The following is a 13,757-nucleotide window of genomic DNA, read 5'->3' as shown; positions in this document are numbered from 1 at the left end:
CACATCGTTGTTGGAGGCACCTGGTCGGAGGCCTGGTGTTGCCGCTGTAGCAGGGACTCGCCGAGTTCCAGGCAGGCGCTGAAGTTCTTGCTCCGGGTCTCAATCTCGGCTTGGATTCCCTGGTGGTACTTCATGAGCAGTTCCACAGAAGAGACGTCCCTGGGGCAGGAGGACGGGGTGGGGAAGATGAAGACTGGGTCAGGGCCACTTGGGCCTGTCAGAGGCTGTCTTGATCATTAGGGGCCACCGGCCATTTCCCACCTGTCACCTGCCTCCGGGGCCTGGACCCTCCCTTGCCATCAGAAAGCTCTCTGCCACCCAGCCTAGGGGAACAGGGTCCCTCAAAAGAAGGCTGGGGACATTATTTGGTGATAAAGATGGAATGGGCTTTTGATTCATGCCACAGCATGATGAACCTGGGAAGTATCATGCCATGTGAAAGAGACAAGATGTCACATCGCATGGCTCCGGGGATGGGTACTGTCCAGAACAGGAAATCCCCTGAGGCCAGGGAGGAGGGAATGAGGGCTGCTCATGGGGCGGGGATTCTCTCTGAGGTGAAGAAAACCATTGCAACTCGGACTGTGTGGATGGTCGCACAGCTCCGTGCATGTATACTCCAAACCAGTGGCCGAAGTGGATAGTCTGACCTATACACTTCTCAACAGACATATATCTAGGATAATCTGCAGGAGGAAGCCCCCAAGGGGGCAGTTCTATTGGGTCCTATGGGGCCACTGAGCTGGAACAGACTCAACGGCAGTAGGTTTGTTTTAAACAAATAAATGTGCATACATACCCGTGTGTGCGTGTGCATATATAGAGTAGATAAAGACCAACCAATTGTCATCAAGTTGACCCTGGCATCCCCATGTGTGTGTCAGAACTGTGCTCAGTGAGGCACATTTAAATGTCTGACGATCAGGAAGGGCAGAGGGATGAGGAGGGGCCGTGATAATCGCTAAGTGACACATATGGAACTGGGAATCACAGTGGAGACAGCTCGGACCCCGCTGGTTCTCTCCCTAACCCACTTCCCATGGATCTGGTCTTCTTGAGTTTGGGTGGGAGGGATGGTTCCCTACCCCTTACTGCTAGGGACGGATAGTCAGTCTTGGATGTATGAGTCACTGTTGTCACAGACACCAGTGGCCAGTGACCTCATTGTGGACTCTGAACGGCAGATGCATGCCCTTCTCACCCCACTTTGGACTCTTCTCACTATGGAAATTTCCAAGCTTCTTCCAGGAGAAGCCTGGGGGAAGTCCTCAGGCCTCAGTGTCCCTCCAGGCAGGTGCCCCAGCCTGCGTGTTCCAGGGCCATCCTCTCACCTGGGCCGTTCCTGCGTCTCAATCTGTCGGATGATGCTCTCCATCCAGGAGAGGAGGTCGCGAACCATGCTGAAGAAGCGGAATTTGTCGGCTGTGTCCACCAGCTGGGTGCGGCGACCAGCACAGGCGTCCAGCAGTGCCTGCCACGCAGTAGACACCTCCTGCTCCTTGTTCTGGATGGCGTCGGCTTTCTCCCCGGCGTACGCCGTCTGCAGACGGGTGGCCACGTCCTGGAACTGCTGTACCTGTGATTGGGTAAAACTGGACATTGTTCTCCGGACAGAGACGGGACTGGCCAGAGCATGTCTCCTCTTGGCCATGCAGTTGGGGGCATGGTTGAAGGAGTGGCCAGAGCTCTGAGGAAAGTGGTGGGGTGGGGGGAACGCAGCTCCTTGTCTTGACAGCCTTACCTACTCAAGGTGGTCTTTGAGCTTTGATGAGGACGTGGAAGAGGGGCTCTAGACCCTGTGATCTTGGTTGGGATAATAACAAGAGTAACTAACTACGTGCCAGTCATCCTGGACTCTTGACAGTGATTACAATGCCATGAGACGTTGTTAGGACCTCTGGTTCTCAGATAAGGAAAATGAGGTGTTAGGTGGCAGCATTGCTTTGCCCAACCAAGGTCGCTCACTCTTGGGCAGGGGTACAGCTGGACGTGGCTATGCTCCAGAGTTCAAGTTCTGGACCACCGTGCAGGTCACCTCTCCAAGAAAGCCCAAGACCCACTGCCACCAAGTCGATTCGACTTGTGGTGACCTTGTGTAGGACTTCCGAGGCTGTAAGTCTATATGGGAGCAGACAGCCTCGTCTCTCTTTCATGGAATAACTGGTGGTTTGAACCGCTGACCTTGTGGTTAGCAGCCCAGTGAGTATCCTACAGCAGCTCCAGGGCTCCTTTCACCCAGAAAGGCGTGGGGCAAACTCCTATTTGTCCCGGCACCAGGGGCCATGAAACCCCACTCTGAGCCAGACTCCTGAGGTGGAAACAGTGGTGGGAGGTCTCAGGCACCGCTGCCCTACCTTACACCAAGCGCTACCCCTTTCCACCTGCCCAGAGCACAACAGCCTCCATGCTGGCACCCACCTCTAGCTGCAGGAAACATTCCCAGGATGTCCCCCTTCTGGGTAGACCAGGGGCCTACCCTCATTGGTGGCTGATTTCCGAACCCTGGCTCGCCTGTCCCTCCTACATATAGCCCAGCCAGCTTCTGGCAGCTGGGCCCCTCACCCATGCGTTTCTTGCACACCTGGGTCCCTGGGGGATTTGTACTGGTGCTTCAGGGGGCCCGCTAGTGACAGGGGAGGGGATCTGAGTAGGGGATCTAGCTTTGATGTGAAAGGCAACTAGCCAGGTGATTCAGTCTGTATGGAGTCTATACAGCAAGACAACCAGGGTGTAAATCTGACTCCACCGTGTGGTGATGGTGTTGGGGATCACCTCCCTCTGGCTCACTTTCCTCCTCTGCCAAGTATAGATCCAAGCAGCACCCACCTAGGAGCGCTCGGTGACTTAGGACATGTGCGCCTGGCACCAGAAAAGTGCTATTCAAGGGACTTCCAAAAGTTCATGGGAAAATGAAATGAAAAACCAGTGGAATTGTTCCACAAGTTTTTTGAGCCCCCCCGCCAATATGTGTTAGCTAATAATGTACAATGAGATAAATGGAATTTGGGCGTATTATACACGTTGGGTTTTTGTGAGGATTCAGTTTGAGGAACTGCTTCTGGAGCTAGCATCTCTGCTCCCTGCCTGGCTATCCTCAGGAGGTGCCTCTCTGGGGTGGTGGGCTCCTCTGGGCGCCCACTAGAGAGGGGAAAGGCTTGGAACCGGGAAACTGGCTCCAGAGCCAGAATCCTGAGGTTGAGACCCTGGTGGCCAAACCTGTCTTAGGCACTGCTCTCCGCGCCCCACCCCCTCACCCCATGGGCGCCCTGGGTGAGATGGCCGTGGGGAAGCAGTGGGGACAGGACCTGCACACCCAGGAGGTGGAGCTCCCGTTCGAAGGCGGTGTGCACCCGGTGGAAGGACTCGGCGGTGCTGGCGTCCAGCCCCACATCCTCAGGCAGCTCCCGGTGCTTCTCGTCGATGAGGCCCAGGATCTCGGTGCCCGTGTAGAAGTACCGGTGTAGGTCATAGGAGGCGGCCAGCAGCTGCATGCGCGTGTCGATGAGTTCCAGCAGGTCCGCCCACATCTCATTTAGCCCGTCCTTCCACTCGGCGATGGTGGCCGCCTCGCCGTGGCCCATGTCGATGAGCTGCTCGATGACGGCGTTCACGTTGTCCACCCGCTCCTGCCCGATCGCCCCAGTCTCTCGGGCGAAGTCCCGGAACTTGTCTCGAAGCAGCTGGACGGGGGAGTCGTGAGACAGGCGGTTACCAGAGTCGAGGAGTGGGGCTGCCCGCCCCCTCCAACCTCCCCACGATGGCTGCAGACTTTCCCAGGGGGCATATTGTGTGGGTCTGGGGCAGAGGCTGGCTTGTCTCTACTGCAGTGATGGGTGTGAGCCCGTGGGTATGGAGTGGATGAAGCGCATCCCACGAGGTGGTTAAGACCGTGGCCTTGCGGCAAGTCCTCAAACACTTAACCCTTGGTGCCGTGTGGGAGGCGATGCGCTGCCTCAGAGGGAGGAAGGACCCGACTCACCGTGACATGGTCAAAGTCCTGCCCCATTTCTGGGGAGGACGCGACGAGCTCCTTCTCCGAGATCCACTGCTCCAGGTCGTCCGCCTCCCTCTTCAGCTGGAACAGGTGGTACATGTTCTCCAGCTTCCGCTTCCGCTCCTCCGCCACATCCTTCAGCCCCGCATACTGCTTGTCCACCTGCCCCTGCAGCCGGATGATTTGTTCCCTGGCATTCAAACCAAGAGAAGGCCCTCAGCAACGGGGTGCAGACGCCAGTCAGAGCGCTCAGGGTCCCAGCACGCCCAGCTTCTGAGCCTGCAGCCAGACAGGTGGAGCGTGAAGCTCAGGAGAAATAGGAGTGGTGGTCCCTGGGGAAGAGGGGAGGCTGTGGGGAGAGAGGGCCGGTGAACTTCCTTCTGCTAAGGGGAGGACAGAAGTGCCCTCACACTGAGAAGCCCATGGAGACACATGAGCTGCTTAGTGTTCTTCCCAAGAGGCTGAGAGAGCAGCGCTGGGAACACGGCTCTGGAAGCAGGGCCCTGCTAGCTCCCAAGGAAAGGAGAGCGGTGCCAGGGGCTCAGTCCTGATATGGCTCTTTGGGAGATGCACAGGGTGGCCCTGGTGGCACTGTTGGGTAAGCACTGGACTGCTAACCTCAGGGTCAGTGGTTCAAACCTGCTAGTCACTCTGTGGCAGAAAAGTGAGGCTGTCTGCTCCCGTAAAGATTGACAGCCCTGAAAACCCCATCTGGGGTCTCTGTGAGTTGAGAATCAACTCGAAGGCCGTGGGTTTGGGATGTTTTTGGCTGAGTACGCACAGCTGTGGATCCCTAATGGCAGCTGAGAGCAGGGGTGTGACTGGGAGACTGCCTGAAATCAGCTGCAAAGTCCAGCTGGCTGTACTTTCCACCTCATCGTGCTGTCTGCCCTGGAACGGTTCCGTGGAGGCACGTTGCCTCCCAAAGAGCCCTCAGGCTGGCACGAAGTAAGGTGAAATCCGTTGTCAGCATCTCTGAGCACACCCTTCTTCAGGAGACTCGATTCTGAGTTAACCAAGAGGGTAGCTTGACGCTCCCAATCTCTGATATTGTTGCAGCAAACCCTGCATTGGCCTGCTCGCTGTGAAAGGCATCGGGTGGGGCCACGCCCTTCAACAGTCTGCAAAGTGATTTTCTCAATCCTTTCCATTAAAAAAAAAAAGTTTCCATTTCCCCCACTTTGACCTGAATGGACATTGATTGGTGACACGCACCCCTCAGGATGGCCTGCGGACAGCAGGCTCTGGGCCCGGCTGGCCAGCTGCTGGATATTCCTCCCATACTCCTCCACGGTGCGCTGCTGCCGCAAATGCCGCTTCAGCATCACGATGGCACCCTCTTCGTCCTAGGAGGCAGCAGGCAGGTTTCAGCTCAGCCTGACCTGGGATCCCCACGGTGGGGAGAAGAGCCAGGCTGGGGGTTCCCCGTGGAGGACTAGGGCAGGTTCCCTTCCTGCTGCTTCTCATCCCAGCCCTGCCTGTACCTTCTGTCCACGGGTGGCAGTCCCCTCCCCTCTGACGCCCACCCTTCCTGCCTCAAGATTGCTTGCTATGGTATTCCAGCTTTCAGGGACCCATACCCCTTGCCCCCTCCCCAACTGTACACTCACATAGACGCCACTGCATGAAAAAGAGATGGGCCCTTGGGTTAAAGCTCGTCTGAGCTGGCCTATGGAGCGCCTGACTGCAGTACAGTACTGTATATGCATGGGGTAGGGATGGGGTCCTGTTCTCTCCAAGGCTGTCCAAGGGGGAGCTGGGAGACTTTGGGAGCTCCCCTCCACGCCCCTCCCCCAGTGTTCAAGCCCCACTCCCGCAGCTGGCTCCCCCACAGACCTTGGGCGTCTCATCGGAGATGACATAGAGCTCCTGCTCGCTGATCCAGGCCTCGGCCTCGCCCGCGTCCAGGTAGTACTGCTGGGCCTCGTTGGCATCTCGCAGGCGCTGCAGCCGCCCGGCCGCCGCCTCCCGCAGCGTGTCCCATGAACTCTGCAGGTGCCCCAGGCGCTCCTCAATGTCCCTCCAGTCCACCTCGGCGGCCTCCACCAGCTGGTGCCCTCGCTGCAGCACGGTCTCGATCCGTGGGGCGTGGCCCAGGATCTCATTTTGTAGCGTCTGCAGCCAGAAGGGCGGGGTGGGGAGCGCTCAGGGACAAGGTCTAACCACGCACTGACCCCACTGGCATGAGCTTCCCACCCCCTCCCCTCACGGAAGCAAGACCAGAGAAGGCCAGGCGCCAGGTGAAGCACTTCACAGGCCTCATCTGCTGTAACCTTCACCTGGCCCAACACCGACACAACAAGTGCATACAGCTGCTAAGCTACTTGTGGGTGTAAAGCTGTGCGTGCCTTGGGGTGGGGCACCTGCACATAACTCCACCCACTTCCAGAGCCTGTGCACCTCCTCCTCCACCATGACTTGTGTACACTCGAGGGGAAAGGAACATAAAAGGCTGGGGGAGGGAAGCTTAGTTTAGCAGCTTGTACTTCATCTGCAGGCACAGCAGACAACGGCCCGTGCTCAGAGTCCTGGTGAGTTTTCTCCATTTCTATTTCTTACCCCTCACAGTGTTTGCTCTGTGTGCCTGTGGCCCACCAATGACAATTCCTTCCCACGTGAGGTGGGGCGGGCCCCTCTTTGGGAGGCCCTGCCACAAGTGCTGCTCTGTTCCAGCTCCAGAGGCCCTGGGCTGCCCCAGCCCCACGTCCTCCTTCCTCTAGCTTCTCCGTGGGGTCAGACCCAGCTGTTGGGCAGGGCCAGGGCAGTGCACCTGGGAGGGCAGTGGCTGCAGTGCTGATCACTCACCCTGCCATCGGCTCGGACTCACAGCGACCCTACATAGAGGGGTTCCTGTGATTAAGTCTTTGCAAGGGCACACAGCCTCATCTTTCTCCTGGTGGGTTCGAATCACCAACCTTGAGGTTAGCCAGCCCAGGCTCGGTCTTGTGCCGGCAGGGCTCCTGGCCAGCACTTAGAACCCAAACTCAACCCACTGCCTGCAAGTCAACTTGACACATAGCAACCCTAGGATAGCATAGAACTGCCCCATTGGGTTTCTGGAAGTAGAAAGCCTCATCTTTCTCCTTCAGAGTGGCTAGTGGGTTCGAACTGCTATGCAGTTAGTAGTCCCATAGGTAAACCACTGTGCCACAGGCCCTGTACTAGCACTTCTCCAAAACACCTAAACCCATTGTTGTTAGACTGATTCAGACTCACACTGGCCCTAGGGGTTTCCAAGGCTGTACATCTGTGGTAGTTACATAACGTAACTGTAGTGTCAATTTGAGAGGATTACGAGTGAAGGGGTGGAGGCTAGCCTGTCAATCCGGAGATAGCCAATGAGGCCTCTATGTGGGCATGGCCTTCTCTTGAGAATTCTGGGAACTGCTGTCTTTCCTCCTTAGAGACAGGAGACACCTTTCTCTCTGCTCACTCCCTTGGAGACTTTCTACTGATGACTCACTCCTTGAGATGCTCTACTGACAAGACACATGGCACTCCGCTGATAGATCCCGTGCCCTGGGAACTGGAGAAGCCACATGTAGGCTCCTGCTAGCGCTGAGATGCTTACAACACCATTGGATCCAAAGACTTTCTACTCACTGGCCTGTGATCGTTCTGCATTTGGCATCACTGCATGTGTTTCGTGAGTCTGAAGAGGACTTTACAGATTGGTATCGGACACACGGGCTGATATCGGACTTATGGGCTTGGACTGGACTGGGTGGGGCTGCATTCTTAATGTACAATTATCCTTTATATAAAACTCTTTCTTTTACACACATGAGTGTCCATGGATTTGTTTCTCTGGTCTACCTGGACTAGCACAACATCTTTATGGGAGAAGACAGCACAAACTTTCTCATGTGGCTGGTGGTTTTGAATTGCTGACCTCACAGATTAGCAGCCCAACATGTTATCCCCTTATAAAAAAAAAGACCAACTCCCTGCCATCAAGTTGCATCCTAACTCATAGCGACCCTGTAGGACAGGATAGACCTGTCCCCTGTGAATTTCTAAGGCTGTAACTCTTTATGGGAGTAGAAAGCCCTGTTTTTCTCCCTCAGAGCCACTGGTGGGTTCGAACTGCTGACCTGGCAGCTAGCAGCCCAGTGCATTACTAAACTACCAGGGCTCTCCACAAGTCACCCAACCTGCTGGGATACACTTTAAAAACTTTCTGCTCTGCACCTTGATTTTGACGATTTTCTGTGGCCTCCGCCCATGCCATCACCTCTATCTGCCTCGTACCATCCCTGTGATCTTAAGACTTCTGCAGTGAACCTTAAACCTGTGCTTCTTGCTCTCTTCTCTAAGGCTGGATCTTCTAGCCTCTTATGACATGTGCTTACTTTGAAGTCAAGGCTCATTCAAAAAAAAATTTTTTTTTAAAAACCAAGTTCCTTTCTATGTGCCAGACCCTGTTCCGGACACTGGGAACAATATGGAAACAAGCCAAAAAAAAGCCCTGCCCTTAAGAAGTGTACGTACACTCCTGCCGAGGAAACAGAAGATGACTAGCAGGTTCAGGAATGCAGCTAAGAAGTGCTATCAGGAAAACACGATGGGATGGAGAATGCCTGCCCAGGTGCAGTGTTAGCTACTTTACCTAGAGCCCAGTGTTTCTTGGGAGGTTGGGGCGGGGGAGTGACACCTGAACATGAGTGATGGAGGGAGGCAGCCACACAGAGATCTGGGGATGAGTGTCTCCAGCAGGAGTGGGGAGCAGGAGCAAAGGCCCTGGTGTAGAAAGTAGCCTGAGGGTAAGGACCACTGGAATCCCGTGAAGTAGGGGGAAGTGATTGAACATGAGATTCAGTGGTAAGCAGGGGCCAGATCAAGCAGGAAATGAGTTCTTAGCCCTGGTGGCACATTGAATAATTTGTGAATCTTTCAAGCAAGCACACACACACACACAAACACACACACACACACACAGGGCCCCACCCCAAGATCCTAAATTGACTGATCAGAGGTGGGACTTGTGCATTAGTATGTCTGAAAGTTCTCAGGTGATTCTAAAGTGCAGCCAGCATTACTAGCCATGGCTATGGTGCCTGCCTTGCCAGATTTGATTGCAATTCCCAAAGAGATCCATTAGAGCAAGGATCTCTAAGTGTGGTCCCCACTCAGCATCAGCAGCAGCACTACCTTGGCTCTTATTAGAAACACAAGTTAGGCACCACCACGGCTCAGTAGATCTCAGATGGCACGCAGTCCATCGTGTTTTAGCAAGTCCTCTGCTGGGTGTGATGCACACTACAGTTCCAGAATAAAGGCAAGAGGGAGTTTTATGTGTGCAAATGTTGTCAGCTGACTTATGCTGCAGCCAGCTTCTCTGGAGTGGGCTTTCAGTCTTGAGTAGGGGAGCCTCATTCTCCTGAGACTACCTTTCCCTGTTGGCTACGGGACTCCCCTCCATGGTTGTCTTGCCCTATTCCTGTGAAAGACCCACCGGCAGGCAGAGAAGTTGCCGACCCTTTGGCAATAACATGTATGAAGCCAGACAGAGTCAAAGTCTAGTGTTGGAAAGATCCGTGTGACTCATTTACCTTGGGGGAAACTGAGGCTGCAAGGATGCGATCTTCTATGTGGCTTCTTCCTTTACCTGAAGGTTGTGGCCTTAACAGAAACCCCACGTCTATCAGCGTCTAGCACAAGTCTGATACATTGTGCCATTGATCTCGATCATGCCAACGGAAAGCAAAGGGTCTGAGCAGACTGTAAGTCCCTTTGAACAAAGTCAGGCCCTTTTCTGGGCTCAGAGCTTTGTGAGCAGGTGTCAGGGAGGGAGGGGAGGGATGTCTGCTGTGACCTTCTGTTCCCAGGAGCTGCACAACCAACTGGTACTCGAGTACACTGCTCTCCTCCGGGGCCCAGGCCCCCAAATCTCCTTGCTCATGACTGAGGCTGTCTCCATTTCTGGTCCCAGAAAGCAGACCAGGAAAGAGGAGGGGCTCAGCTCCAGAGAGCAGCCCCTGGCAGCCCCTGGTTGGGCACGGAGGTTCTGCAACCCCTCGCAGCTTGCCTGCTTGGGGGATGGGGGGCCCCTGCTGTCCCGTCACAGGAAGAAGTGCTCGCGTGTGTTCCTTTCCTGGATTCAGAGCAAGGCCTTGGCGCTCCCAGACAGGCCTGAGATTGCTGAGTGGCAGAGAACATCTGCTCCACGGCGTCCAAGTCCAAGCTTCAATGGCTTCCTCAGAGATCCTCACATGACCAGAGAAATGGGGCACCCGGCGGGCCAAGCTCAGCCCGACAAGAGTGGCAGGGCCATGTTGAGGGAGAGAAGCCAGTGACCTCAGACTGTGACAGCACATTCAGCCCAAGTGGGCCTCCCAGGCCTTTCCCAAACCTGGCTCTGCAGCATCTGACAGGCCCCTCCCTCCTCCATGACCCTCTGAGCACCCTCCCTGCTATCACCAAAGCCTGCAAGCCCTGCTGTGAGGTTCCATAGCCAGTGTGGGGGCCCAAGGTGACCCAGAGGAGCCGGCCCCTGGGGAGACATCTGGTGGCACTGGCCTTCCACAAGTCCGGGCCAGCAGAGGGGCAGGAAGGGACTCACCTGGTTCTTCTTCATGAACAGCTGCACTGTTTGCAGGTTGATGCCATAGTCGGCCGACTGGGCCAGAGGCAGCCGCTCCTCCACCCAGAGCTGCAGAGATGAGAAGGCAGGGTGACGGCTAGTGGGCCCTCCTTCCCAAGGTGGCCCCTGGGTTCTCCCCACAGCCCATCAGGGCTTTGCCCACACGTCACAGGTGGGGCTGTTTGAGTATTTTGCCTGTGATTTCAAATAGCTCAGTCCTGGTCACACACAAGGTAAAGGAGCTCGGTCTCAAACCCATGCCTGCCTGGCCCCCAAGCCGAGCTCTTCGCCATCAGTGCTGTCCAGTGATTAACTGGCTGAAAAAGCACAGGCTTTACTCTTATGTTGAGGGTCAATATCACAACAACGCAGCAGGAAGGGAGTGAGATGACCAGACGTTGTCTGCCATCATTACTTTGGGTCGTCGCTGGCCACCCCTGACCGCAGCTGCCTGCTCAGCTGTGGGGGCTGAGGGAGGCTGCTGCCCACGCACCGTCTCGTCCTCCAAGTCCCGGCTGATCTGCAGCTTGGCTTTAGACGCTTCCAGCTGCTTCTTCCTCCTCCCCAGGGGCTCCAGGAGGTCCAGGAACCGCTTCTCGATGCTCACGTCTGTGTCCCCTGCCTCCGCTCCCAGCGAGGGCACCTGGGCAAACAGCTCCCCCAGCTCCTCCTTCCGCACATTCACTTGGTCCTCCACTCTCTGGGACACAGGAGGGACGGTGTCAGCACCAGCCCTGGCACCTGGGCTGACCCAACCCTTCCCTGGAGACACTTCCTGGGTCCAACCACCCTCTAAGGGCCAGCTTGAGCTCAGCTTCCTCCGGCAAGGTCCCTCGATGCCCACAGTCAGCATCACCCCCTTGTCTGGTGCCTGCCCTGCATGTCTCCTGCAGCCAAGGGTCACCTACTTAGGACTCCTGTCTGACCCATTGTCCAGGGGCTGGGGCTGGGTTAGCAGCAAAGTGCTATTTTTGCATGAAATCAAAAGCAAGACCGTAAGAGGAAGAGAAGTAGGACTTACTGTTAAGTTGTGGATTTTCTCCCCAAGACCCCGTCTAGCTCTACCCCTCGGAGGCTGCAGCCCGCTCACATGCCTTCAGTTTTGCCAACATGCGGTTGACGCTGGTCAGGTCCTTGCCCAGGTCATCCGACCGCAGTTGGTCCTCCATGGCGCTAATCCATTTGTTAAGGTCGGCGTGAGTCTGTGCGCGCAGGTCGGAGCTCCGGGCCGCAGAGAGCTGGTGGGCTTTCTCCTGGGTGGTGGCCTGCAGCTCATCCCAGAGCCGGTGCAAGGCTTCCAGCCTCTGGGACACGGTGGCTGAAAACTGGGGCTTCTCTTCCATCAGCTGCTTTCCTTCCTGTGCGGACAAGGAGGAGAGTTCACCCTCTGGGTGCCAGGGTGGCCCGGGCCAGTTCTGCATCAGGTGTTTGCAAGGGGAGGTCAGTGAGGCAGGAAGAATCTGCTAAAACTTGGGCAAGGTTTGGTTGAAAGACCCCAAGCTCACAGAGAACTCAGGGGAAGCTCTGTCAAAGTCCCCATGCCCCCTCACCCACCTGGTGGAGTTATGTGCAGTGGGAGGGCGAGCAGGGAAAGCTGTGCTTGGGGTAAGTGATTTGGGGAGTCAGCCGTGGAAGGAGCTGGCAGACCGCTGTCACGGATACTGACAAAGGACCAGAGAAGAGCCCACCAGCTCTGATCTCTTGCTCGACTGCCCACCAGCTGTGGGCCAAGCTGTAGGGAGCTGGGAGGGTCCCTTACTTGGTTTTTCACCTGTGAAAGTGCTTCTTTTGTGGGTACGTCAAATGGGATATGAGGAGTGCTACAGATAGGCAAATCCCAATAGGCACAAATTATTGGGTACCTGATAATGGCCAAGTACTATCCTAAGTGCTTTATACATCTTAAAAATATCTAATGTGTACAACACTGGCAGGTAGGGACTATTGTTACCACCCACTGTAAGAAACAGAGGCACCGAGAGAGCAGGGGCCAGACAGTCTGGCTCAAGAACCTGCACCTTTAACCACATGGCCTCTGATGGCCTGCTGCTCCCCGATAAGCACCGGCAGAGAAGCCCGGGTGCACGATAGCCGAGGCTAACTCCAGCCACTGGGAAAGGGTCCTTAAGAGGGCAGGGTGTCCTTAGCTCCTAAATCTGTGAGGGTACTTTGGACCATTCTCTGGTGGTTCTGTCCATCTAGACCGGGAGAGTCTCTGCAGGACTCTCCCATGTTCTCCTGCCCCGGGACAGGACAATGACAAGGACCTGGTGAGGAAGCAAACTGAGATAAACGTCGTCTCGGCAGCCCGATGCTCCAGCTAAGGTGTCGTCCGTCTCTTAGACTATCCCCAGACACACGTCCTGCCCTGTCTCACCTCATGAGAGCTGGCTGAGCCAGACTAGCTCCATCAGGAGGCATTCTCTACTCTCTGGTGGGCTTCAGGATGAGTGAAGCCCACTTCAGGCGGGCATGCTGGAGCAAAGAGCCCACCCGCACGAGCTTTACTTACTGCATCCACGTTCTCTAGCCACCCTTGGTGGGAAGCCAACTCGGCCACAAAGGCCTGGTGCTTTAGCCATTTGTTGTGAAGGTTCCGGGCTTCATCGTAGGACACATCCTGAGAGGCCAGCAGCTTGTCATTGATCCAGAGAGTGAGCTGTGGAGCAGAAGGGAGTCCAATTGCTCACAAGGGAGTCTCCTTGGCCAGAGACTCAGGGCAAGACCTGCTGTCCACCCCTCGTGGCCAAAGGAGAAGGCCTCTCGACTTAGTGAGCTGGGGGGGAGACTGAGCACAAGAGTGAGTAGCCCCAACTTGGGTCCCTTACCTCTCACCACAGGGAGTGTGACCCATCGGTCTGTCTGCCCCCCACTTGAGAGAGAGAGAGAGAGAGAGAGGGTGTGTGTATGTGTCGTGTGAGACAAGGGATAGTGTAGACTTCTCTCCGGATTCCAGGACCTGGGACAGGGCCTGGCATATCGCACGAACTCAATGAGTGTTTCCTGGGTGGGTAAACAGATCCATTCTTTGGCAGGAGGGCGAGATGTTATTAGCAAATACAGCGAGAATGTCGTCTGAAGAAGAAGCCGAGGGTAGAGCGTTTAACTAACAGGGAGGGAAAGAATTGTGAGGAGCGGCTAATGCTTCCAAGATGTCCTGGTACTGCACCCCGCCTGGTT

At 55.8% G+C, this 13,757-nt stretch overlaps 1 protein-coding gene across 3 annotated transcripts in view; it reads right to left on the bottom strand.

The window, feature by feature from the left end:
* Positions 1 to 13,757, bottom strand: part of SPTB (spectrin beta, erythrocytic) — a 135,886-nt gene that overhangs the window by 15,809 nt on the left and 106,320 nt on the right. For all 3 annotated transcript variants that reach the window (XM_045288229.1, XM_004698653.3, XM_045288230.1), the window contains 10 exons: positions 13,090 to 13,236; positions 11,672 to 11,935; positions 11,071 to 11,277; positions 10,557 to 10,646; positions 5,831 to 6,109; positions 5,210 to 5,340; positions 3,980 to 4,184; positions 3,306 to 3,680; positions 1,332 to 1,576; positions 21 to 159 (listed from right to left, as the gene is read on the bottom strand). In XM_045288229.1, the coding sequence (XP_045144164.1) occupies positions 21 to 159; positions 1,332 to 1,576; positions 3,306 to 3,680; positions 3,980 to 4,184; positions 5,210 to 5,340; positions 5,831 to 6,109; positions 10,557 to 10,646; positions 11,071 to 11,277; positions 11,672 to 11,935; positions 13,090 to 13,236 (2,082 nt within the window). The remainder of the gene's footprint in view (positions 1 to 20; positions 160 to 1,331; positions 1,577 to 3,305; positions 3,681 to 3,979; positions 4,185 to 5,209; positions 5,341 to 5,830; positions 6,110 to 10,556; positions 10,647 to 11,070; positions 11,278 to 11,671; positions 11,936 to 13,089; positions 13,237 to 13,757) is intronic.

This window comes from Echinops telfairi, unplaced genomic scaffold (assembly GCF_000313985.2).
Source record: "Echinops telfairi isolate 266 unplaced genomic scaffold, ASM31398v2 ScPeMD7_18;HRSCAF=68, whole genome shotgun sequence".
In the NCBI taxonomy this organism is placed as follows: Eukaryota; Metazoa; Chordata; class Mammalia; order Afrosoricida; family Tenrecidae; genus Echinops; species Echinops telfairi.
This window is presented reverse-complemented; position numbering and strand designations above follow the sequence as displayed.